The 26982-nt window shown below is 42.6% G+C and overlaps 1 protein-coding gene across 3 annotated transcripts in view; it reads left to right on the top strand.

The window, feature by feature from the left end:
• The first annotated feature begins 1727 nt into the window (after window positions 1-1727).
• The window catches only part of EEA1 (early endosome antigen 1), a 77846-nt gene continuing 52591 nt past the window's right edge, over window positions 1728-26982 (top strand). The window contains exons 1-4 of one of the 3 annotated variants that reach the window (XM_065042627.1): window positions 1728-1910; window positions 10417-10509; window positions 13392-13514; window positions 25595-25722. In XM_065042627.1, the coding sequence (XP_064898699.1) occupies window positions 1887-1910; window positions 10417-10509; window positions 13392-13514; window positions 25595-25722 (368 nt within the window). In that variant the 5' untranslated portion in view covers window positions 1728-1886. The remainder of the gene's footprint in view (window positions 1911-10416; window positions 10510-13391; window positions 13515-25594; window positions 25723-26982) is intronic. The other 2 variants (XM_065042635.1, XM_065042642.1) reach the window with 2 other exon arrangements.

Below are 26982 nucleotides of genomic sequence, written 5' to 3'. Positions count from 1 at the left end.
TTGCCATGTCTCACATGGATTTTTGCCTCAGCACCCACTGAAGTGCACCTTCAGCAACTTTGCCAACACCACCAAGCTGAGTGGTGTGGTTGACATGCTGGAGGGACAGGATGCCATCCAGATGGACCTTGACAGGCTTGAAAGGTGGGCCCATGTGAACCTCATGAAGTTCAACAAGGCCAAGTGCAAGCTCCTGCACATGGGTCAGGGAAATCCCGAAGCACAAATACAGGTTGGGCAGAGAGTGGGTTGAGCGCAGCCCTGATGAGAAGGACTTGGGGATGTTGGTTGATGAGAAGCTCAACATGACCCAGCAGTGTCCTCTTGTAGCCCAGAAAGCCAACCATATCTTGAGCTGCATCGAAAGAAGAGTGACTAGCAGGCTGAGGAAGGTGATTCTCTTGTCGACTCCACTCTCTTGAGACCCCACCTGGAGTACTGCGTTCAGCTCTGGGACCCCCAACATAAGGACATGAACCTTTTGGAGACCACAAAGATGGTCAGAGGGATGAACACCTCTCCTGTGAAGACAGGCTGAGAGCTGGGGTTGTTCAGCCTGGAGAAGGCTCCAGTGAGACCTTATAACAGCCTACCAGTACCTAAACTGCACCTACAAGAAAGCTGGAGAGGGACTTTTTACAAGAGCATGTAGTGATAGGACAAGGGGCAATGGCTTTTAGCTGAAATAGGGTAGATTTAGATTAGGTGTGATCAAAAATTCTTCACTATGAGGCTGGTGAGAGACAGTACAGGCTGCCCAGAGAAGCTGTGGATGCCCCATCCCTGGGACTGTTCAAGGCCAGGCTGGATGGGGCTTTGAGCAGCCTGGTCAAATGGAAGGTGTCCCTGCCCATGGCAGGTGGTTGGACTAGATGACCTTTAAGACCCTTTCCAACCCAAACCATTCTTTCTATGATTCTATGATACAGATTCTTTCTCAGTTGAACTGATATTTTTGGTATGTACTTTTTTTTAAGATAGGTGTGCACTTGTGTGAGTGAAATGTTATTTTCTGATATTTCAAAAACACCTCATGGGTCGTGCCACATGGTCACCTGTTCACTTTAGAGCCTGAAGAAAGCAACTGCTCCTTCAGAATTAAGCTTCCAGTTAATTATGCAAACCAGAATGCCTTAACAACACCCCTTTAACGTGCATTCCTCAGTACTTTCAATACCGCACGACTAACAAAATAAATACGGAGCTGCGTTTGTGCATTGCCTCGCACAGTGAGCCCCCACCTGCGAGGTAAAACCACGCTTTCCTTCGCATGCCCAGCGCCCGATTCCAGAGAAATGACAGTAGCAAAGGGGCCCTACAGCTGCCCGGCCTCTGTGGAGAAAACGGCAGGGGAAACCCGGGCAGAGGACGAGGGGAGATCCTGCGGCCCTCCCTCCGCCCCTGCCCCAGCAGCCGGCACGTCTGCCGGGCGGCAGAGGCACCAACGCGCAGGCGGCGCATCGAGAGCTGCGCTGCTGGGCCCGGCGCGCCGGGAAAGAGCGCGGCCCGGAGCCCGCGGAGGAGATCGGGGCGCAGATCCCGCGCAGCCACAACCGCCTCGACCTGCGGCAGCACCGCCGGCCTGCCGTCCTTCACCCGGGGATCCTCCGCCCGGGGATCCTCCGCCCGGGGAAGCCCCGCCCTCTCTCCCGCGGCTACCTGCGGCCGGGCGCTGGTAGCCTCGTCCCCGCCGGGCCCGGCCCTCCCCGGGGCGGTGCGGTCCCGCCCCGGCGCGGCGGTTGCTCCGCCTCCCCGGCCGCGGCGGCTGTCACGGGGCGAGCGGGCCGCGCCGGGCTCCTGCGGGGCGGGGGCGGTGCTGCGCGGGGCCCCGCGGCTTCCCCCTCGGCCTGGCGGCGGCCGCCCGGCGGCATCCGGGCTCCGCCACCATGTTCAGGCGGATTCTGCAGCGGGTAAGGCAGCGAGACCTGCCCCGGCGGCGGCGAGGGCGGCGTGCGGTGCCATGCCATGCCATGCCTTGCCTTGCCGTGGCATGGCGGGAGGTGCCGCTTCCTGGTGCCGGCCGGGCTCGGGGCCGGGCTCCCCGCGGTGGGGCCGGAGCCGTCGGCTCGCCCCAGCCCGTTTTGCGGCGCAGGGGAGGGCCGAGGCCCGTGGCGGCCGCGGAGGCCGTGAGCTTGTTCGCCGGCACGAGACACGGCCCGAGTCCCGGCGGGACGGGACGGGACGGGCCCGCGATCCCGCGTCCTGGCTGGGGGCGGTGGCTTCCCCCGGGCTGGGCGGGGGTGCCGGCGGCGGGCGGGCCCCCGCGGCCCGGCCAGGGGCCTGTCGGTGGGGCGAGGGGCGGCCCTGCCCCGGCGTGGCTCTTTCCCGCAACGCCGGGCGTCTCCGCCCGCCGCCTTCGCCCCTGGCGCGGCTGCCGGCTGCCCTCGCTTGGGGCAGGTTGAAGGAAGCCCGGGCTGCGGTGAGCAGGGAGCTGGGGCCGTTTCCCGGCAGGCCAGCTGGCAAAGAGGCTCCTGTCGCCACAAGCCGGCCCGGCGGCCACCAGCCACCTGTCTGCCTTATTTTAGGAACCGGCTTTTCCGGCAGCTCTGGCTGGTTTGAGAAGCCAAGTTGTGACACTCGTTTGTGAAACCCTTCTGGCTTTCCAAAATCCTCCGCGGCGGTGCTGGCTGCCTTGCAGTTTGCCTGTGGCTCGGGTGGAGGCTGTCAGGGAGGTGCTGGCAAAGGGCAGGTGTTGGCGTGGCTCAGGGCTCTGGTCCTTCATCCCTGGTGCTTGGCTGGAGGATGCACCAAAAAGGGTTGAGTCACGGTGGTAGCGGGAAGGCAGCGCTCCAGATCCCGCACCGCAACACAGCGGGTCGGTGTCGTGCCAAAGGCGCTCATGAGTAGAGCAGAAGCCAGCTGCCGTTGGTGTTTTATCTGGTGTTTCTTCCGATGCATGCTGCGAGCCGTAACACCTCTGTGAAAGGGTGTTTTATTGGAAACGCTGGCGTGCTTTTCTTAGCTGCCGTGCAAGGAGGTGTTGCTACAAGAATGAGAGTTAACAGAGGGGAAAAAGGTACATCGGTATGCGTACCGCCAACTTTTTCAGTGTGAAGTACGTCTCACATTGTTTTTCGGTTATATACCTTGAGCAGGTGAGGATTGCTCTCAGTCTGTTTGGAGCTTTGTGTTTACAGGGAAGAGCTTCCTTCCTCAAGTTTGATGGGAAGCCCTGCTAACAAGCAGGGAAACTGAGTACGGCTCTAATTAAATATTGGCAGCATGTAACTGGGTGTTTGTTGATTCTGAGAAATAACAGACCATCAAGAAAAGCTTCTGTGATGGAGCAAAAAGCTTGATACAGTGCCAAAGGAAAATTGCCCCCACGTATGAGTTCAGCTAAACACTTCCTATAAAAATCTGAAGTCAGTGCAAAAGTTTTTGTGTGTTAGAAACAGCCATCTCCTCTGAAGAGTTTAAACAACTGTTCCCTAGTGGCTCTCAAAAATCACAGGATTACAGCAGAATTAATTGCAAACAAAGTTGAAACAGACTTCTTCCTGCCCCAAAAGTAGAGAAATGCCAAGATTTTTAAAGGTGTAAATCTTGTAACTGGTGCACATAACTGGTTTTAAAAATCTACCTCTTACTAAAAAGGCTCTAGGCCTTTTATGAAAGGCACTTTATAAAAGTGGTGATTGCTTGCACAACCTCATACATACCTTTTCGACTTACAACCTCTGGTTGGAAAAGTATGAAAAAGACTTCTGATGTACTTTGGTGTTAAAAGTGAGCCTTAACTTGCTGTCAAACCTTGTCCATAAAGAGCTTAAGTATATCTTTCATGTTTCAGGCAGTAATTTGAAGGCCAAGGGATCTTCTCTTGATCTGTTCTTGTGCGTCAGTAAAGTAGGTGGCAAAAACACCCCACCTTCCAGTCACTGAAATGTAATATCTTGTCTATCTGTTGGGTTTGAATGGATTACAGGTGATGCCATCCTTTCTATCTGGATGGCTGGTTGTTACTGGTGATATAACTTGAGTTATGAAAGTATGCTTAACAAAAAAGGAATCCTTTGTTACTTTTTTTAACTTCTTTTTTTTGGTGACTCAGCTGGCCATCAAACTGCAAAGGAGGAAGACAAAAGCTACAAAGATACTGTTTATAGTTTTAGTCACTTATTAGAAATTCTGATTACTGAAGTTTTAAAACATAAAATCTTTTTTCATACTTCCTCTGTTCTGTGATCACCTTTTTATTTCATCCACGGTTGTAATTTCTGTTTTTAAAAGCACTTTTATAGTAACTTTGAATGGTATATTTTCAAAATAGAAAGCATTGTATACTCTTAGTAACGAGTACGTAATGAACATCCAGTATACACTGAACGTTGCTCCTCTGCTTTTTGAAGTTAGTATCTCCATGCTGTCTTCACCTAGGTCCTCATTTTAGGTCCTTTCCATGCAAGGTGTTTCTAAATTTCGTGTATGTTTTCAATGTGACTTTTCAGGGATCTATCTGTTCTCTACCATTGCACCGTAAAACCTCCTTTCATTCATTCTTGTCACTTTTTACTTTCATGCGTTGTTTGTCATGCCAATCGCTGTGCTGATCTAGAAAAAGGTTATCTTTCCCAAAAGACATCTATGTGGAACATCTGAGACACAACTTTCCTGGCCAGATATTTTGATTTTTGTCAGCTCTCTGTATATGTGTTCTTCGGAGACCTGTATTTTCTTTACTGCATTCAACTCTGACCATCCTTTGTGGCCATTGTGTCCCCTCTCAGTTGTGTCTCTACTAGTGGGACAGTGGCTGTTGCCTCTGGTCTGTTAAAGCTTCTTATATTTACAAGATAGCAAAACTTGAAGAAAGAAGAAAAAGCACTTATTGTGGGGAGGAGGCATTTATTTTCAGCTGATGGAAAACTAGTTACTTTGACTTTCTTCTGAGCGTTCTTCCCATCTCTCATACTTCATAGTGAAGGACTCGTCTGCCTCACCAGTGTGACTACTGTTCACATTTGTTTTTGCCTTTTTCTTTGTGTTTAACTAGTTGTCTGTTAGCGGTTGTGTGTATTTGGGTGGTAATATCTTATTGCTCTGTTTCTAACAATGCTTGAGTTCTTGGTGCTGAGGTCTTGGGGTCTAGGTGGAGAACAGAGATTTGCAGGCATTTCTGTAGCTCAGGTAGCACAGTTACCTTTTCTCATATTACACGTTCAGGACCAGAAATATTTACTTGCCTGGGATGTGTTGCATCCCGTGCTTTGCCTATGATTTTCTTTTTTACATGTATAATTGCCGGGTTTGCCAAATAGCGCATTTGCTCCGATGGGTGCTGCAGTGCAGCTGTGCTCGCGCTGTCCCTGTGGGGCTCAAGGGAGCTCCTGTGCCTCTGCCCGGGCACAGGGTCTGCTTGTGTGGAACTGAAGGCGTGATGGAAAAGAAGGGCTTTGTGCCCTGTGGAGTCAGGAGTAGTTTTATGAACTCATAAAGAAGCTGTCACACTTCTTTAGAAGTAAACAGTATTACTGTTCCATATGGCACTATACTCTTACTACCACTAAGAGTTGTTTGACTACAAGGGCTCTGGCCTTCTTCTCATTCTTGCATCTTATTTGTTGCTTCAGGACATTAGTATGTTTGGACAATAGTACCCTTCTGTAGTTTTTGAATCTGTGCTGGGAAAACTGTATAAATCCATATTTGTTCAGACTTTCTCAGTGCTTAACATATTTTTTCAAAGGTTTAATTGATTCTGAATTTAAAACTGCTGAAAAGAGTAACGTTTCTGTCTATAGCTACACTCCATTCAGTTAAATGACTGTGCAAAAATGACATGGTAGTGATCCATATTTATACTCTGTCATTTTAATGCATTAGCTCAACTCGTTCATTATATAATTTTCTATTCCTTTTCAGAAAATAAGCTGCAATCGTTGTCATCCTTTTGTTGTTAATGATGTTTCTTTTTATTAGCTTGCAGTTTTGAGAAAACACGGAGAACATGATGAAGTTTAGCATATTACTTCTGCAACTCTAGTGCTGGTTGTAGAAACAAGTGCGCTTCTGCAAAGTAAACAAATGTAACTGTGACAACTAGGAAAGAAATATGCTGGGTGAGAGACTTAACTTTGCATCAGTCTTTCAACTCCAGATGTGCCTTTAAGGGTCACATATTTTATGCAAAAATATGTATACAGAAGTCTCTGTGAAAAATTACTATTCCTATGGGATTCATAGGTCATTCTTTGGTTCCCTATGTACTCCAGCTGAAAACAATGAGCATCATTCTGAATCTTTCCTTAGTTCACAAAGTCTGAGTTGTTCAAGGTGTTGTGTTTTTTTTTTTTTTTTTTTTTTTTTAATGGAACATGATAATAATAGTGGTCTGGGAGCCTATCTTACATATGTGTGTGAACCTATTTCATTATGCATTGGTCAATTAAAAAAATACTACAAATTCCCCATTCTTTATTTGGCTGGATGTTTAAATTATATTACAGCTTCGAAAGAGAAGTTAATTGCATTTATGGTCTCAGTTTCCATAACATCCTTCCAAATGTGTGTTTATTTTTTCTTGTTAACCTGTGTTACTTTGAAAATGGATGATATGGGGTGTTTCTCCCCATCTTGAAAGTTGCTTTATGACCTCTTTCCTTGCCGCTTTTCTTCCCTGTGCGTGCCACTCACCAGAAGATGCCACCTATTTGTACCGAGCTTTCTAAATCTAGCTTGGAATTATGCTTTCTCTTTCAAAGATGGCACGTTGTTTTTTGGAAAGTTAAAAGGATTTTACCAGGTACTGTTTAATAATTGCTGTTTTATGTATTGCATATAATAAGGTGTGTCATGCAGCGTGTTTCAGTGTGATTATAGCATGTCTGAAGTGTTTCATAAAGCAAATACGTTAATCAACCATGTAGTAATAACACGATACTTTTAACAGAAGAGCTTTCATCCCGGAGGTTATAATAATCTCCAATTTGTAGTGCTGGAACTTGCAGAATTTAATATGCAAATTTAACTGTGAAATGCAGCCAACTTTGGGGTGAAATGTGATGAATGATTAAGAATGCACAGTAGCATTGTATAAGAAGTTATGATACCAGGTGAAGAAAATATTTTGTTAATTGTCACAGAAAGCTATTGGTTTTGTGACAAAACGATTCAGGTGTGGTAGAACTGGAGGTATATGCTGCCTGTCTAAAGAGATGGTGAGACCATCTCTTACTGTCATTGTTCAGGCCATCATGTTTTGTTCAGGTTCTCCTTCTGCTCTCATGTCTTTCTGTCCAAGGCTACATGAAGGCACAATCTTCAGTTTTTGGAGCCAAACAGTAGAACAAAAGGCTTCCATTTCTTGTAAAGGCTCAGTGAAGAAGTGCATATCTCTTAATAATGACACTTTTTTCATTTCAAAACATCCTATTTCTACTTGTGGATGTAGATGTTGGGACAGATAGGGGTCCAAATTCTCAGGCTTTTTAGAACAGAACAGCTGCCATAGCTAACTGCCATACAAAAGCCTTTTTATGATGTTTGGATTTCTAAAGCCTTTTCAAGAATTCCTTACAGTAAGAAATTTATCATTATTGCTTCATGAAAGTTCAACTCCTTTATGGAAGAAAGCTTTGACATGTGACTTCATCATGTTTCCTTATGTAGACGTATGTGTGTATACATCTTCTTTGGGTTGTTTTCAGACAAAAAGGATTCACAAGTGAGCCTTACCTCTGGATTCCATGATTGTGGTCTGTGGATTGCATGGAAAGGAACTTCTGAACTATATAAACCAAAGAAAACTGTTTATAACATTAGATGCAATATTACAATTTATCTGTCATACTGAGAAACTTGGCCACACCTTACCAATTGCTTTAGATATTATTCCTCAGACCGTCAATGCACACAATCTAGCTCTCTACTAGTGGAGTTACTAAGCTTGTGTTTTGGAGCTTTCCTGCCAGATGAGTGTTTCCACAGGGCAGCGCCCCAGAGGTCACAGAACAATTTGTGTGGGAAGGGAGCTCAGGAGCTCTCTATTCTGAGTTCCTGCCACGAGCGGGACCAGCTCAGAGATGAGGAGCAGGCTGCTCCTTGGCCTCACGCTAGAGGAGCTTTTCCGTACGTCGAGTGAGAACCTCTCTTGTTTCAGTTTTTGTGTCTTGTCCTCCCACTGTGTGCTGCTGGGAGCAGCCTGGCTTCCTTTTCTGATGACCTCCTCATAGGTGGTGGTGGGGCTGCTCCCAAAGCTGTCCCTGCTTCAGGCTGAGCCAGCCCTGTTCCCTCAGCCTCTCCCCACAGGTGGCCTTTTGCTGAACTCATTCGCATTTATCAATGTTCTCCTGGGACTGGGAGAGACAAAACTGGATGCAGTATCTCGATGTGGTCCAAGGGGTGATGGCCAGTGGCGGGTGATCGCTTTCCTTGGTCATTGGCTGGGCTCTTGCTAATGCATCCCAGGGTGCTGGTGGCCCTCTCTGCTGCCAGGGCATGCTTCTGGCTCCTGTTTGGCTTGCTGTCTGACACAAGCCCCAGGTACTTCTCAGCAGACCAGCCAGGGGTTTGCCTTCCTAGGTGCAGGACTCCACATTTGTCCCTGTTGAATTGCACAAGGTTCATGTCGGCCTGTTCCTCCAGCCCATTTAGGTCCTTTTGAATGGCCACCCTGCCCTTGAGTGTGTCAGCTGGTCTTCCCAGTTTGATGTCATATGAAAACTTGATGAGTGTGCACCCATGGTCCCTGCTGGGATGTGCCTTGTTTACTGTCTGTATCAGTGACCTGGAGAAGTGTTAGTTTCTTCACTTTGATGTGCTTTGCATGTTCATCATGTTCTTTGCTCACACCCTTTTTTGCCTCTCCTATTATTAACTTGAAGAGTTTGCATCACTATGCCTGTTGCTTTTGTATGCTGTGCTAGAAAGAAACTATATTGTATTTCCATGTTCTTTAGAAACATAAAAAAGCAAAACTTACACAGCTAAAATAAAGACATGGGAGTAGGAAAACCAGCGTATGTTGGTCACTTAACTGATGACCTCAGAGAAGGCTGGAATGAAGAGAGATTGTGTTCTCCTACACTTATTCTTACCATCCCCAATAACTCGCTGCTTCAGCCCTCCTCACTCCCCTTTGGCCAGACTTCAGAGCCTTTCTGAAATTGAACTCTGTCACTGGGAATTAAGTTCTTAATCAGTAAACTTGACCTTTTTATTAAATTTTTGTATTCGATTAGTAGTAAAAGGCTGTAATCTTTATGAAGGTTGGAAATAGAACAGTCTTTATGAAGCAAAGCAGGGAAATATACTTAATTTTCAAAGTATGGAAAGGCCTATGTGCTGCAAATACCTTATAAAAACTAATTTGTCTGAAAAAAAGGATATATTTGAGCAAAAAAAATTTCTAAAACAAAATTTTGGAGACACCAAGATGTAGAAAGTAAAACTATTTACCTACTTCTGTCCGTCTCTCTGTAGATTTTAATCTATATATTTACTATTCTGTATCTTTAATCTCCCCGTATTAAATGAGAAAATATTACAAGTATTTCCAAATGAGGTAAAATATTAGAGTAGCATCAATTCATCCCATTTGCAATTGTCGTAATGGAATTGGATAATGAACTTTTATTCTTTGTTGAAACTAGGGTTGCGTATCAGTATGAAGGTAACTTCTTCACTGATGTTTGCTTTGAGAATGTGAACTCTTCTGCCATCTGCCAAGCAGTGGCATTCTGGAGAACAGTAAGAGAAGTTAAATCTAAATCAAAGTTAAAGAAGGATTTGAAGTTGTGATCCATCCATCCAGATTTTGAATCAAGTAGTATTTCAAATTTATTTGCATATTTTCTTTAAATCTGTACTTTCAAACCTGTACTGTTGTTTTGATTTCTAACATATTCATAGTTTAACCTTACCACATCCTTGACACTTGCTTTTATTTTTCCCAACTCGAGCCAGTGTATCTGCTTCTGTGCTTATTCTGTCAACAGGGTTCTCGCTCTGTAGTTTTCCATCTTTAAAATATTTAAGGTTTGTTTGGATTGAAGACAGATTATCAAGAAAGTAGTACAATACTAGTTCACTACTTCTGAAGCTGTTTAGATTGTAGTTTTTAGAGTTTTCTGATTTGATATAAAGACCTAATTTACCATCAGGGTGAGTGATGTAAGGGCAGAGTTTAGCCTAATGCTTTGTTTTGTGTTGGGTGCTCATGAGGGGAAGTGGTTTAAAATCCCGGCCTTTGCTTCTGGTGTCTGCTTGTTCTTTGATGCATGGTGAGTCTTGAATAAAAGCTTTTGTTGAAGTGTTGCACTGAAAATTATATAATTACTTGTCAGCTTGTTCACTTCATTACTCTTGTGGAAGGAAAGTGCTTCTGTATTCCAGCAAGTGGAAGAGAGGCCGTTGCATAGGATACGTGCCATGCAGTCTGTAGACACTCATTTTTCTCTCCCTCCTTGCTTTCAGACTCCAGGTAGAGGTGGGTCTCAGAGCTCGGATTCAGATTCATCTGCCACACCAGGAAATGCTGTGGACGTGAACAACGAGGGCTCCTCAGAGGTACTGTAAACCCTACGTGGGACTGGAGTCTTAAACCTTGGGTGCTGTTTCTCTGATCTGTGAAGCTGTTGAGAGTAACTTTTGATTCCCTAGCTAAAAACCAGCTGTACTAAACAAATGCTCGGAAGTAGCATCTTCTAAGAATTGGTTGTTATTTAAATCAGAAAGGAAGGCGAGGCCATATTTATATGTAACTGTTAATTAGGCTTATCTGTCTAAATGATCACAAGCAATCCTTCCTGTAATCCTAGAGAGGAATTATTAAAATTAAAAGCAATGAGAAATAAGCTTAAGACTCCTCGTTAATAAACCTTCTATGAGAGTTCCGAAAAATGAGGCATAACGTTTTATCACACTTGTACTCCCTTTTCACCTTGCTTCTGCTAAGCTATAATGTATACTGGAAACCACTTCTTCCTTGTGACATATCGAACATATCTGATGTTGGTGCATAAACCTACCACTTGTAAACCCTATCTGTTTTTTATGTGCTGTATGCCATACTTAACCAGCAGAATAAGTTGTTATTCTTGCTTCGGTCCCATATTACAATGTCTTTCGATTTACAGTGTTGTCAAATATTAACTCTGAAAAATGCAAACTGACTTCACTGGCTGTTGAAGCTAGTTTGTGCTAATGTAGCCTGATTACCTAGCTTGAAAATGTTTCAAGCTTAGCATACAAATGCAGTTCAAGGTTAATTACTCCTATTACAGAATTAAAGGGAGCAAAGTGCCCTTTCTTACACTGAATAAAGTATGATGATTCAAATACTCTCATGTCTGCTATGATAAGAGAAATTTTCACTGTGCTGTTTAAAATCCTAATTGTCTTCCATCTGTGCATCTTTTTCTTTCTTATTTTTCGAAGCCTTATTTCAGCCAGGATAATTAGACATTCCTTAATATTTTGCTGCATGTGATACATGTCACGCATTTGTGAGTCCAGATCTGGTTTGCATGCATATTTACACTGTCCCTGAAACAAACAAATATTCTTAATTGCAGACTAAAATCTCATTACTTTTGTAGTAATTAAGGCATAAAAATATGCCATGAGATTGTTCCTTCCTTCCAAAGTTTGGCTAAAATTGCACAATTCTGTTAATATGGGTGCAATATCACTGACTGTACAGCTGGTGGGTGTCACAAGGTACCTCAATACTATTATATTAGTAATTTCTTGACATAGGATGAGCTTTCGAAGTGGTGTTGTGCCTGCAGTATTGCACTGCTGACTTTTCTTGCTACTGAGTCAAAACTAGGTCAATCCAAAGGTCACTTTTGTTTAATACGGTATAACATGAAAAAGTATATTTTACTAGTCAATATTCCACCATCTGTTGCATAAGTTACAAGTGGGGTGTTCTCCTTAGCATATAACTTCAAAATCTGTTTGACACTGTGCTCTGAAGCTGGTGATGGGTTCTCACTGTCCAGAGATTCATGCATTAAAGCCTTTCTGTTGGTCTTCCTGTGCAGCTGGCCTAAGGTGGTGTCTCTCCGAGAACTTCTCTTCAGGAGTGCCATAGCCAGACTTTGCAGAATGTTTGCTCTCCATTTGTTACGTTCCCACCTGGTTCTCCAGTATTACATCAAGTCAGAAATCCAGTTGACTTGTTTCACTCCAGTGTCTTGGCTAGATCTTCTAATATGTATTGCGGCAAGATTCAAATGGAGAATAATTGTTAAATCTGTGCAGATTCTCGTGTTTCCTACCTCCTCAATCCTGGTTGAAGTCAATCCTGATTTTTGAGAATTGTATGAAACAAAAGGAGTGGGGACATCTGAATTCAAACTGCTCCTTGCTCAAGGAGAGGTGACAATCTGTTTTAGTCCCCTCTATGGTCACGTCAATGCTTCAGATCACACATGGACGTGTAATCAAGTCTATATACATCTTTTATTCACTGTGCAGTCTGCCCAAGGAGGAAACATTTGAGTCTGCCCTATCTTTGTAGCTGAGGTCCCAGTGCAACCTCTGCAGTACAGATTTGCTAAATTTTCCATGCTTGCAGTGAATCCACTAGATGCTTTAATGAGTGCAACATGGCTGGGTTAGCTAGACGGGTGTGCCTCAAACATCCTTTTTTGACAGGGCCTTAGCCTGGAGGGCTGTGCATGGAGGGCTGTGCTCAGCCTGTCCTTTCTGCCGCTGTCGTGCTGTGCTCTGCCCTGGGGCTCAGCATAGGCATCCCCCAGCATAGGCAGTATTTCACTCTCCTCCTTACATTTTCTGGGCGTTCAAGCATGTAGTGTGTGTCTGGAAGATGTAAAGCTGTTCTTCAGAAATCAGTTTAACTTTTGGCTTTGGTAGATCTCTGGTGAACATGATTGAGGTCTTTTTTTAATTCTTCCGAGGAAGGTGCATGTTTTCTCCTGAACGAGCAATGCCTGTCCGGCAAGCGGCTGTGCTGGCACTTGGGCTTCTCCTGCTGCTGCAGACTTGCTTATTGATTTACAGGGGTATTTCTGCCATCTCACTGCACCACCCTTGTCTCTCTCGGTGAAACATCTGAACAACCTTATGGGAAACTGCATGATGGGTCTGATGTGATGCCTCATAATGGTCCATTCACAATTTGTTATGCAGCTTATTGCTCTGTCACATGAAGGGAATACCATGGGTGTCTGGAGAACACTTAGTAGTATGAAGCATGGTGCTAGCTTTTAAAGTATGTTTCATGTCCTTAATAACCCTTCCCTTCTTGCCTTCTCCATGGTATTGATATGTGGTTTGCAAAACTATCTTTCTGAAAGGAAAACAGACTTTGCTTTTGGTAATTGTAGAGAACTTTCAATGTAAGGATTTGAACAGTGTTTGATTCCAGATCTGCTTTTTTGTTGTTATTACTTTCTTAAAAACAAATATACATTTCACAGGGCTTCATCTGTCCGCTATGTATGAAAGTGTGTGTAACTCCCACTGATCTGTCTGAACATTACCAGCATGAGCACACTGGGACAGAAGGAAGACAGGAGCTTCGTGACCTCCCAGCTGTTACTGTGGGTCTTGTTTATTTTGTTTCCATAGCCTTGGTAATGGGCTGCTTTAAATGAACATACATCTTTTCTCATGGCTTGAGTGTCAACCTTTTCAATTGTTTCTTTTGATTCCTTGATGAAACATGATTTGATCTCTTATGCATGATTCAAAAGTATACAATTGGCAGAAGAATTACTCTGTCTAACTTTTTGTTTTGCAGTTGTCTCTCACATAGAACTTTTGTGGTATTGTGAAACTTGTGGTCATGGATATATTATTTTTGAACAGCTTTTTCTTGATTTTCTTGTAAATAGGACTATTACATTATTTGATTTACTTCAGACTCAATGTAGTGATATATACAGTATTGCATCTTGTATATGCTTTGTGAAATGTATCGCGCTCTCATTAGCTAACTGTGTTTAAAGCAGATTCTAGTGTGAGATAGGTACATTGGGTAAAAGATAGAACAGAGAACAGGAATATAAAAAATTTAGAAGCTTCTCTTCTTGAACATGTTTGAGCCTCACGTGTTGCAGCGACATTATAAAACTAATTATAAAAGCAATTTTTTAATATAGAGTTTTGTGGAATCTTCTTATGCCCTCTAGAAAATGCAAAGGCTGTTTCAGTTAATAACCACTATAAATAGTAGTGCATTTCTAAATTCTTCCAATTGTTGCCTGTAAAACTGCACAATTAATCTAAGTGTGCAGTTTTATACTCTTCAATTGGAAGAATTTAGATTCTGTAAGGTAACAACTTCCAGCTGCACAAGGCTACCTGAATTTTTTTCTGCTGTGAACTGTGAGAGAGTAGATTTGACTTCTGCATTAAATGGGTTTGTATGGAGATGAAGTTTTGTGTTCTTTCTGCTGATGTTACTTTTGTTGAGTTTTGGAATAGAAGTGTTTATTCTAGGCTGTGCGAGCGATGTGATTTTATTGTGTTTGTTGCTGTATGCGTTTGCTAAGTAGTGGGTTTTTTTTTTCCTTCCCTGCATTCAATGTGTATTTACACTTTATTTTTGAAGAGAAAACTTTGAATTGTGGGATGTTATTCCTAAAGAAGATGAAAGCAATCAATACGCTGATTATCCTAGAGTTACTGAAGATCTGTTTTCAAGGGTGAAGTGTCATCTGCTAAAGTGAGCAGGATCTGTGGTAAAACTGGCCCAGGCTGCTCTCCTGGGGTGCTGGGGAAACCTCCTCAGAGCCAGGACAACTGGAAACTGACTTTTGATTGACTCCTCACTGCCTCCTGTTGAAGCAGGGACCATCTGTAGTGCTCTGGTTGTGGTCAGGTCAGCTTTTTATTTTCTTTATTATCTGGTCACAGTGCAAGTGCCTTACTTGAATAGGCCGTGGCTGACCAGTGACAGATTGTGGCATTCCTGATGCGATGATATCAGTAGATTGTGGGATGTGAACCATCAGAGGTGCTTTGGTTACCTGAAGAACTTAGTCGTTTATTTAAGCTGCGTTGTGTTTAACAGAGTTTCACGCAAGTGACTGCAAGTTCTTGCCCAACTTGAGTTTTTGTTTTTCCACCATCAGTTACTTGTCAGTACTTTTTACTTGTCAATAGCTGATTGCAACTTTTTAACTTGATAAAACTTGTGCAGTGAGTGTAGCTCATGAAATGCAAATTCATTTTTTTTTCTAGCTGTTGCTGTTTCCTGTTGCTAAAGCCGCGTTTCTTGGTACAGTGATTCAGTAAAATATCTGGAAGAGATGAGAATCAAAGAATGCGAATATGTATTGATACATTTTTTTTTTTTCCCCAGTATTGTCTTTTATTATATCAGTATGCATAGAAGCATTGAAAAAGTGGGGAAATCTGCATTATCATAAATACTAATATATAAAGTTTAAAGTACGTGACTACTGAAAAGCTGATGGTTTGCATTTGTTGATGGAAGATGATAGTTTGCATCTTCAACAAGTGCACTGTGATCCTGAAGCAGCAACACAACCAGGTTGGCACCTTTTGTTCCATCTTTGCCATTCCTTAGTCAGAATTATGAGACGAACGTCATCTGTTATCAGTGACATCTGATGTGGCAGACATGAAACATTGCTGAGTTTGGCTTACTTAGACTGGTGTTTGGTACTTAGTCTGGTGTCTGGCTTTCTGTTGCTTGTGGATACTACTGTGAAAAGTTCAAGTATGTTTTTTTGGAAACAATGCTGAAGAAGCTCCCGAGTTCAGTTTTCTTGCCAACGCATTCTGACCTGAAAAATTGTTGCTTGGTTGACAAAAGCATTGGTACCTTGCTTTTAATTTGTCTGGAGCTTTCTTCACTGACCTGTCTTCCACTAATACACCCTTCCTACTGATGAAAACTTCAGTAAGTTGGGTCATTTGTCCCTCCATTCTCCTTGCCCTTCCCTCTTCTCCATCTTCCGTGCAGTGAGAGTTGGCCTCGTTCTTCAGTCACCGCATCCAGTCCTGCAGGTCCCAAAGGTGTCTGGTGTCCTGTTGTAGGAAAGGGTCCTCACCGCTCACCTACAGGCTTGTTTGTGGTCTGCCTTTTAAACACCTCTCTGTGGAGCCTTCGGTTTTCAAACTAGGGATTGCACCATATGATAACTGGTAAAAATGACAGTGAAGTACTTTCCCCTGCCCCCCAAGCACTGATGAAGCCTTACTTTAAAAGGCAAAGGCTTATTCAGCTGCAGGAGCAACCGTCAAAACCTTGGCAAGTGTCTGTCTGTATATAGCCAACTCAACCTAACAAGTGCCGTATGGAAGTCACACACATCGCCATGTTCCCAAACAGGGACATTGTTCCCCAACTTTGATGTGTGAAGTGGTGTCACTAACAAAAGCTGTGTGACTTCTTCAGTTTTATTTCCTTTTTCCTAAAGGAATCATACATTTCCAAACTGCGTCCAGCATTTCCCGGCTGTCTCTGTTGGACGCTCAGGACATCTAGACAGTGAGTCAGAGAGGCTCAGTTTCAGACTTCCCTTCCCGATTTCTCCTGAGGCATCAAAAAATATGACTGTATAGTACTCCTGCAATGATTAGAATATAGTGGCTGTTAAAATCTATTGTCCTATCTACAACTAGGCTAAATCTAAGGCAATTTTTAAACCGTTCCTTTGGGTAGTCTTTGTAACTTTCCAGATGTTTAGTAAATATGTATTTCTTAGCTAATACAAGCAAGATATGACCCTGATATTTTCTGAACAGACTTCTCATAGCAGGATTGCCTAAAGTGAAACTCAGCATAATAGTTGGGCAAAAATGTGTGTTTTTTTTTGTCTTTCTTTGAAAATACCTCATTCTTTATGTGTGTACAAGTGTGCTGGTTTTTTTCCTACTTGTTTCTTATTGTAGATGCAGTTGATTGCATCTTCTGTTCTTATGGATGCCCTTGGAATTTTGTAGACTGGTTTTGCACAGAACATCATGTTACCGCTTCAGTGCTGATATTTTGTTCTCTTTGGCTGCTCTTTCAGTTGCTTCTCAAATTAGTTTGCGGTGACTGTTTTCACCTCAGCAGTACTTGCCTGCTTTGCACAGGAAGATAAATTGTTGGTTGAGCTACATTAGTACATTAATTTGCTTCAACATCTGAACAATACTAAGAAAATGAAGAATTAGAGATACTGGTTTGATTTGACTTGCCCATGTGATGCAACTTTTCTTAAAAAAACAGACAAACCACTGGAACAGAATTTTCAGTTTGTGACAAAATTGTAGTCTTGTAGGTTGTGACAGAATTGTAGGCTTACTCATCAATAGCAATAAAACCAGAAGAGAACTGAACTAGAAATTTTGTTGGTTCTATTCTTCTCAGGAAGAATCCAGCTTTGTTTCTGGGAAGACATTGAGTCTGCAGTCTGGTATAAAATAATTTGTAGTGAGACACCTTTTTCTTTTTGTCCAGAAAGATAAACACTTGTAAAATTTAAATAGACCACAGGTCTTAATTATATAAAACATGACCTTTTAACTTGCTTTTCTTATAATGAAATAGAGGTGTTGTCTGAGGAAGCCACTGTTGTCTTACTGTTTATGTAAACACAGCAGAAAGGGCTTTTTCTGGTGCAAGGCATGGGAAAAAATGTCAACTATATTTTCCTATTAACAATATGTAAAGGGAGTAGCCTGATTTATTTATTCTTTAACTTAAAATATCTCATGATTTTTTTTTTTTGTCAGTATGTAAGACTCCTGAAATAAATGATGAAATGTGGTCTTGCTGTTGCTGTCTAGTCAGACAGTCTAATCTGCCTCTCAGAACTTCCTGAGAATTTGGTTAATTGCTTCGATATGTATTTGGGTAATAAAACCTAGAAACTCCTTGAAACACCTTTTGGCTTTGAAACATCAGTATGTTTTTGTCCTCTAACTCTAAGTATATACAGTTCCTAACCTACTGTCCTGTAAAATATTTCAGCCTTTAAATCACTGTGTAACTGGAGAATATCTGATTTTAAGCTTAGACTGTTTAAAGCTGATGAAGATGTGCATCTCCTATCAGGCAAGGTTTACCTGGACTGGAAAAATGTGAATGGTAAATATAGAATTTTTCCAAGTGTTCTTGACACACAAAAACTAAAATTAAGTCTAGAAGAAGTGCTTGCCTGTGAGCACGTGAACATGCCATACAGCTCTTGAACTTAGTTTCAGTTTTTAAACATGCTGGACTCTGTTCACAGCACACAACTTATCATACCATACAGTTGTGAAAGGGTTGTTAATATAAGTCCGGATTCTGAGATGTGGGCAAACACAGATCCTGGCTGGAACGTGTTACAGCTCTGGGCTTCAATCACAGCTATTGCTTTTTGTTCATGCGGCTCACTGGAAACAGGCTGTAGGTTTGGGTGCTGGCGCAGTATTTCTGGAAGGTCAAAGATGAAGCCCAGAAACTCAGATTTATTTAAACTTAAAGCCTGGTTAGGTGAATGTCAAGCACGTTAAAGTGCATATTGGATTGGGCTAAGCTGTATAGTAGTATAGTCACTCATCTTTTCCATATGGTAAAAGTATCAATTATACTGAAATTCTTTGAGGTTTGGTGTAGTGTTTTGTTTTTTTTTTTTCTTCACCACAGTACTTAAATATTTTCCAAGAAGAGTGTTTGTGGAATAAAACTGATTTATCAGTGGAAAATGGCCAAGTTATAATTCCTGGGATAAAAATTCAAGATGTTGCAGAAGCTCTCTTTGTGTTGGCCATAGAGCTCTGTGCTCACTATCCTGCTGTATGACTCTCTACCACATACAGCTCTGGATCAGCAGCAATCATAGCAGCCTAAGTGGGACCACCTGTTCAGTTTTATGCTGTTTTAAAGTGGGATGGGAGAACAGACTAGGCAGGAGTGTCAAACTGATTTTCACCGGGGGCCACACCAGCCTCCCAAGGCTGATGTGGCCCCCGGTGAAAATCAGTTTGGCACTCCTGGACTAGGCAGTCATTAGGTATTTTAAGAAAAAGGTAAAGAAGCTGAGTAGCTGTGGCTGTGACTTTCAAACTTAAATAAGGTTCCTTTTTTCTTGCATTCCAAACATACAAGCAAATCTGAACTCCATCCTGTCAAACTGTTTTGCCTATGGGACTGTCTTTCAAGAAGTGTCATCTTCCTTCTACCAGATAACTCCAGTTTTAATTTGCGGAAAATGAGCTTCGAATAAAGTAAGCTGTGCTTTCACTCATTAATTACTTAAGATGTCATATTAGCTCTACAGGACCATTTCATTAAAGCTCTGGGGTAGAAAGAACAGTTGGCAGATAGAGACAGATTTAATGGATGTATATGTAGGTGTCTCAAGCTCCAGTTATTGATGATGGAGCCCAGGGAACCCTATATATGGTATACGTGTTTGTTAGGTCAGATGACTAGTTTCTTCCTCCATTAGTGGTGTTGAATTCATTGGCAGTGACTGGGGACTAGACAGCTACATGTAAATATCTGGTTATTTTTTAAACCTTAGGCTGGAGCCTTCAGGCTCTTGAGGGAATATCTTTGAAAATTTTCAGTTTTCTTTGCTAGTGAGCGAGGAAAACATTGCAATTCAAAATGTCTTGTCACACTATGCAACTTCATTAGATCAGTTTTGTGCAGAATGGTGAAGAAAAAATATTACAAACAAATAAACCAATATTCTGAGAAGGCTGGATTTTTCAGAAATGCGTTTTTACACCACCACCTTTCCCTCCTCCCTAGTCGTACAGAGAAATATAAGGAGACGACAGAGAAACAGAATCCACTAAGTCCTATACATTAATTTTTCTGTTATGTAAACTATTTCTGAATCAGTTTTAAAATAGTCTGAGGATTAGGAGGGGTCTGTGGTAGCCTGTATTCAGCCTGGTTGTGTTCCTATGGGTCCGTGCCCCTGCTCTCACTGGGCAGTGTTTCTGTATGAGAGGCCGAAGTTCTTCCAACAGTTATTAGCCTTGTAAATTGGCACAATAAAAATAAATACGATAGTTCAGGTGGTGAGAGTTTCCTTACAATGCCGCTTTTAGGATCCTGGCGTACTTCCCAAAGAATGCTGTATTAACAATTTGTATGAATATTAATGTTACCCGAAAGAAGTCATTTACCTCAAATGCCTTTTAGGAGAGAAAGTGCTGAAAAGCTTAACTTTATCAGGCCTGAAACTAAATTTTTACTATTAGAGGGAAAAAGTAGCTAAAAATGTCCTTCTGCAGGCTTATCACACAGAATAGTTGGTGTTGGAAGAGACCTCTAGAGATGATCTAGTCCAACCCACCTGCTGAAGCAGATTCACCTTATTCTTAAGTCTTTCTTGAGAAAGGTGCGTAAACAAGCCTCTGGTGCTTCCACGGAGTCTGAGATCTTTGGTGAAATTTGGCATTACAGCTCAAGCTGAGGCGAGACACTTTCCTCCAAAACTTGTGCGTAGCAATTTCTGTTCTGCTCTGAGTGAAACCAGTATGTTTTGGAGTGTTCGCACCGAGTGAGGCCTGTCCCACCACAAAGAGCACGGTGCTGTGGAGGTGCCTGGTGCTGGGCTTGGCTCACAGATGGCCATCCGAAAGAGAAACATTTCCCTTGGGATCAGAAAATTGGAATTTGAAGTTTAGCACCTCTCTTGTTCTCATTGGAATGCCTTGACCACTGGGCCAGGGGCTGTTTTGAGCTGTAAATTGTGTGCTGGCTCCTAGTGGCTTGTTTGTGCATGTATATGGGGTTTGGGTTTGGACTAGTTTTCTTTTTTACTGTTGCTTTGACTTGCTTCAGCTATTCTGTGGTGATGATAAGAACTCTTTGCTGATTAAAAACTTGTGCATGTGGTGGCTGTGGTTTTATTTTTATTTTCCATTAACTGACAGGTGTCTGCAAAAAGCTTTGGATTCAATAAATTGTCATTTCCTGGTGGAAAGATTCTGTATTTATAAAAACAAGCCCCAACTAATCATCCTTTAACTTCTTTTGGGCTCTTTTCTCCCTGTGTATAGCAAAAGATAAAGCACAATTAGAAACATCACTTAGGGAGTTATGACTTAGGGTGCAGCACCGCAGGGGCTGTAAGTGATGTCTTTGCTTTTATTAAATTAAGAATATGAATCGCCTTTCATTTCTCTGTGGCTGTGTTTTATGCAGAGTAAGTCCTAAATGCATTTTAGAATGAAACCTACCAAGTGTCTCTTGGCAAAGACAGCATTTTGGAAAGTATAAGTGTGCATGTTTTATAGGGTAGCTTTCTTTATCAAATACAAGTAGATAGCTCTCATACTTGCTGCTTCTGTGAAGGAATCTGTTAGTTAAGGGAGCCAAGTGCAGACTTAGTGGAAAGGACACCTCAGCTCCCTCAGGTTGCAGTGGCCGGTGTTACATCTCATGGTTTTAACTGCGCAATCTCCTCTTTATCCAGGGCAGTTATGGTCCCGATACAGGAATAGCTTACACTTGGTATAAATTCCTGCAAACCAACACAAATGCTTACCAGATTTAAACATCTGAGACCATCAGGTTTCTTCCCCAATTCCTTGTTCTCAGACATTTGTCTTTACATTAGTAAAATACACCTGTGCTTGTATTTTCAAAATTCATCTCAAGATGAGGCCGACAGAGAGATATTTTTATGGCTGTACTTGACTTTTTTTTTTTTTTAAAGAGATAAGCCCAAACCAGATTGTCACCCGGGGCTAATGGTTTCAGGCCTGGGAAACCTTTACACTCAGACACATGGTGAGAACTATGGAGTTGTCCTATGCAGGAACAGGAGTTGGACTCTATGATCTTTGTGGGTCCCTTCCAACTCAGGACATTCTGGGATTCTGGGATTCTCTGACTTCTGTCAGTTACTGTCTGGTGCCCAGGAAGATCCCAGTGATGCTACTTTCCTTTCTCTAAAGAGAATTGAACTAATGCTTCTGTGAGACGCAGCCGTGTCCCGAGTTCGTGCAGCTGATGGCTCCGTTGTGCGAGTGGTGGTGCCTGCAGCTGTGGGAGCTGGTGTCCTGCCCAGCTCTGCACGGGAAGGATGACGTTGTTCCTGGCAATGATGCCCTGTTTCGGGAGGGTGACATCCTACTCTGTTAGACCTTGTTGTGTCAGACCTCTAAGAAGTGTTGTGTTAGATTGAGGGTATATGTGAGAGCCGTAACGCAGCATGGGGTCCCCCAAAAGCAAGGCCGGCTACGGTCATGGCAGTCCCGCTGGAGAGGCTGTGGCTGGTGGGTGATGCTCTTTTTATCCCTGCCTGTGTGAGAGGCAGTTTCTCCCATAAAGAGAAGGTTTTGTCTCTGCTTCCCCACCCCGTGCTGCTTACAGCATGGCTGCCTCCCCTGAGCTCCCGTCCCCCACGGGCTCCCAGCCACAGCACGTTCCCTTGGCTCAGCAGCTCTGCTCTGCCCCTGACCCTTCGTCCTTGGAGCCACTGCCTTCAGATCTGTCTGCCTGGGAAATCTGGGGCTGGCTTTGCCTAATAATTGAGACAAATGATTGATTGCTCTCTCCTTGGGCTAACTGAACATGTAATCTGTTCTTTCCTTTTCTCCAGGACTCCTATTTCCACAGAATAAAACCCAACCACAAAAAACCCACAAAAAAAACAAGCAAAGAAACAGACACTGCTGTTTAAATGGAAGAAATAAAGGGCGAAAAGAAGGAGAGGCCAGAGCAATTTTCTACATTCATTCTTTCTAGATGCAGTTACTGGTGCTAGGAGGAACATTTGCTTTTCTCTTTGAACAGCAGACCTTCCCATCACTGGGAACCTAAACTAAACATGGAGAACCTCTGAGTAGCATTTCATCCCAAAAGGATGCTGTTGCAGCATCACCATATGAGGCTGACTGCTGTCACCTACTAGAAAAAAGAAATCCCTTGCTTTTTGATGCCTCCTATAGTTCATTGCCATTGCTATTTGCCAGGAATCTCTCTCTGATTCTTTTACTTAGGGTGACTGTCACTGCCATCGTATAATAATACGCTAATTGTATCACATAAACGTTACTGGGAACCTAGTAGTTTAACCATTTTGGCATATACACATAAATACGAATTAACTTGATTTAGCTGGTTTGAAATTGTACTGATCAATTCTGGAAATAAATAAATGGTTGCTAAAAGTAAATGACTGTTGTCTACTTAGGAAGGAAAGTACTATTTTGTTTGGTCTAGTTGTGCCAAAATTAGTCTTCAATATGATATGTGGTGGGTTTGACAAGCCACTGTATTTAGTTACTTATTTCTGAAACACTAAACAAGTAATAGCAGTTACAAAGTCCCTGTTCAGTGCTCTGGAGCTCTGTCCATGTTTGAGTAGCTGGACTTTATCTCTTTATCAATGATCTGGATGAGGGGATTGAGTGCACCCTTAGTAAGTTTGCAGATGACACCAAACTGGGTGGGAGTGTTGGTCTGCTGGAGGGTAGGGTGGCCATACAGAGGGATCTGGACCGGCTGGATCATTGCGCTGAGGCCAGGTCCTGCACTTGGGTCACAACAACCCCAGGCAGCGCTACAGGCTCGGGGAAGAGTGGCTGGAAACTGCCTGACAGAGAGGGACCTGGGGGTGTTGACTGACAGCTGGCTGAACATGAGCCAGCAGTGTGTCCAGGTGGCCAAAAGGCCAACAGCATCCTGGCTTGTATCAGGAACAGTGTGACCAGCAGGACTAGAAAAGTGATTGCGCCACTATACTTGGTGTTGGTGAGGCCCCACCTTGAATATTGTGTTCAGTTTTGGGTCCCTCATGATAAGAGAGACACTGAGGTACTAGAGAGATTGCAGAGGATGGTGATGAAGCTGGTGAGGGGCCTGGAGCACAGGTCTGATGAGGAGCAGCTGAGGGAACTGGGGCTGTTTAGCCTGGAGAAAAGGAGGCTGAGGGGAGACCTTATCGCTGTCTGCAACTACCTGAAAGGAGGTTGTAGCATGGAGGGTGTTGGTGTCTTCTCCCAAGTTGCAACTGATAGGGTGAGAAGAAATGGCCTCAAGTTGTGCCAGGGGAGGTTTATATTGGATACTAGGAAAAAATTCTTCATGGAAAGGGCTGCCAGGCACTGTAACAGGCTGCCCAGGGAAGTGGTTGAATCACCATCACTGGAGGTGTTTAAAAGGTGTTTAGATGAGGTTCTTAGGGACATGGTTTAGTGCTAGAGTTAGGTTATGGTTGGACTCAATGATCCTGAAGGTCTTTTCCAACCAAAATGGTTCTATGATTCTATGAACATGGTGGTTCTCCTGGGTTAAATCCATGTAAGTGTTAGCTTGTTGAATTCTTGGTGATTAGAGAAACAAAATACTATGAATGGCAAGTTAGAAAATGAGTGCTAATGTGGTTATCAGTGTACGCATTCAGTATGTTCATTTTGTGCTAATATGTAAAGTCTTATCGCTTGTCTCATACAAACACAAAGTTGAGAGAAGAAAAGGAGTATCTGAACTTGTCGTATGTCCTTCAGAAATTGTATGGGAGCATATGCTATGTGAAGTGTGATAATCCCACAGGAATACCGTCATCTTGGATACTGGAGAACCTTGGTTTAGTATTGGCATGTCCTACAATTTTTACTGGCATAAGGGATCTAAGGGTAACATACATATATGCAAAAGCTTTTTCAAAATTAAGAATTTTGTATTTAAGAAACAGCAGGCCCTTATCTCACTTACAGAGTTTCTCTCTGCACAGCTTGGAATTACAGGGAGCGTTTAACATGAGACTAAATTGTTTCCTCTCACTCTGGAACGTCTGTTTTGCCACAATGGTGCACATGGGCTGTAGTGTAAATGAGATTTGTGCTCAGAGTGGGCATGATAACCAAATACGTAGGAACCAATATGAAGTCCAGCACTTAAAAGCAGGTGTAATAGGTAGCTAGGTGAAATGAGGTGGATGGTACTTCTGATAAATGGCAGTTTGGACACTCCACAAATGTTTAGAGGTACATAATATTTACTGGTTTTGTTTGTCTGTGGGCTAATGGCTGAATAAGGACATTGCTCTGCTAGATTTTCACTCTGTTAAGCTCGCAGTAAATATGCTGCAGTGAAAAAGGTTGATTTCTGAGTCTTTAAGCTGTAGAGTTCTTGTTTTCTTGAGGTAGTATTTATCTGAATTGCATTTACTAATTCTGTGCAAGGTAAAAAGTGGTTCTTAATCTTATGGACCATATTAAAATCAGTAGCCTGAATACGGTGGTAATTGGTGTATGAATAGCTGTGCTTTAGCATGGGGTTTTGTATCTCCTTTTTTTTAAGACCATTCTCCAAACCCTGCCTCCTTTTTGGAAGAAAAATCAGATTTCATGAAAAGTTGTATGGAAAATTATTTTATTGAGGGGGAAGAAATTGCAGAGCAGTTCTTCTGAAATGGCTTCTTATTTTTCTAAATAAAGGTTTTGTTGCTAGTTTGTAATGCTGTTGGGAAAATACACACTGAAAAATGGAATTTTAATTTTGTAGGCACTTTCTAACTTTTTAATTGCCAAAACAGTTATCAGAGCATGAAATAGCTGGTATGAATCTTAACAACTGTATTTGCTGCCTTTTAGATGTGCAGCTAGAATTTACAATTCTGTGTAAAAATAAGATGGAAAAAAATAAGATTTTACTTCTCACCTCTTTCTTGTTTGCTTGTTTTTCTTTTCCTTTTTATAATAGGGCTTTATTTGTCCTCTCTGCATGAAGTCTCATGGATCAGCTGAGGAGCTGTTCAAGCACTATGAAGCAGTTCATAATTCTGGCATCGATTCAACCCATGGAGGGGAAGGTCATCTGTCACCGGAAAGGTGCAACAGTACTCATTTGTGCATGTGCTTTTGTGTCAGTGTTGAGCTGCCTCTAATTACACTGAAGGCTGTATTAACTTGGATGCTTCATTATGTAGTCAAGTATTTAAATGTTCATGCCCCATTTCCAACTATAATTAAAAAAGCAGTTTGAAAATCACAGTGGGTGCTATTGATCTGACAATAAATGAAAATCAGATACACATGTTTGTATTGTTAGTTAAACCACCTGTTTCTCATGCAGCTGGTAATGCAATATTATGCACTGGAATGATTTTTAGGAGTGTGGCAGAAAAATGCAGGTTTCTTCTAATTTCCAGCAGAGAGCTGAAATTTCAACTTTTGTGGGTTGGGGGGGACAACCCTGAAGATAGAGAAGGAACCTGATTTTGTCCCTGGGTAGTTAGGGTAATTACTTGCTGGGTAATTATAACATCAGTATTTGCCTAATTAGGTTCCTATATTACCTAGTTGTTTGCAAATCTGGGAAGTTTCTGTCTGTCACTAATTCTCCTTCATCCACAAACTCCACGCTGATCTTCAGAAATCTTCTCTAATTCATTTTATTTATCTGTTTAGTCAAAATTGTATTGTTGAACATATTCCTAAGAAACATGTAAAGTTTTTTATTTTTGAGACAGTGGTATGTTGCAGGAACTGATAATGTGAAACCTTCTCAGGAGAAGTTTGAGTCCTTTGCTTGTGTTGGTTTGGGGAGCTTTTTCTTAGGGCTAAAATTCACATAGGTTTCCTTTTGCTTCCTGTTAGTTCTTTTTCTCTTCAGTGTTTATTTTGGGCTGTTGTAGATGACTGTCCATGCTGCTGTTTTGTCACACTCCCCCAGACTCCCTTGTTTTGTACACCGACTGTCAGAGTGAGCAGCTGCCTGTGGCCTCACTGAGCAAACAGGGGTGCACACCGCACAGCCTGCTAACGCAGCTGATGTCTGCCTGTGCTGGGAAGTAAATGGTTCAAATGTTTTGCCACTAGTAGAATTGCACCCCCAAGTGATAAATAATTACACTGAAAGAAATACATGTATTTATGTAACTAACTTGACAGGGTGGCTCTTTGATGAGGAAAGTGTGTGGAAGGTAACATACTTCGGTTGTTATCCGAATGCAGATCTGTGTCTCCCTAGTACTGAGCAGTGCTGGCAAACCAGTAAGAACCAGCACAGGTCATGTCTTCATGCAAGGACAGGCTCTCCCTTGTGGTAGCTGCCTTGTCTCCCAGCTGCTGCAACAAAATAAATGAAAA

The sequence above is a fragment of the Columba livia genome, chromosome 1 (genome assembly GCF_036013475.1).
Source record: "Columba livia isolate bColLiv1 breed racing homer chromosome 1, bColLiv1.pat.W.v2, whole genome shotgun sequence".
Classification (NCBI taxonomy): Eukaryota; Metazoa; Chordata; class Aves; order Columbiformes; family Columbidae; genus Columba; species Columba livia.
This window is presented reverse-complemented; position numbering and strand designations above follow the sequence as displayed.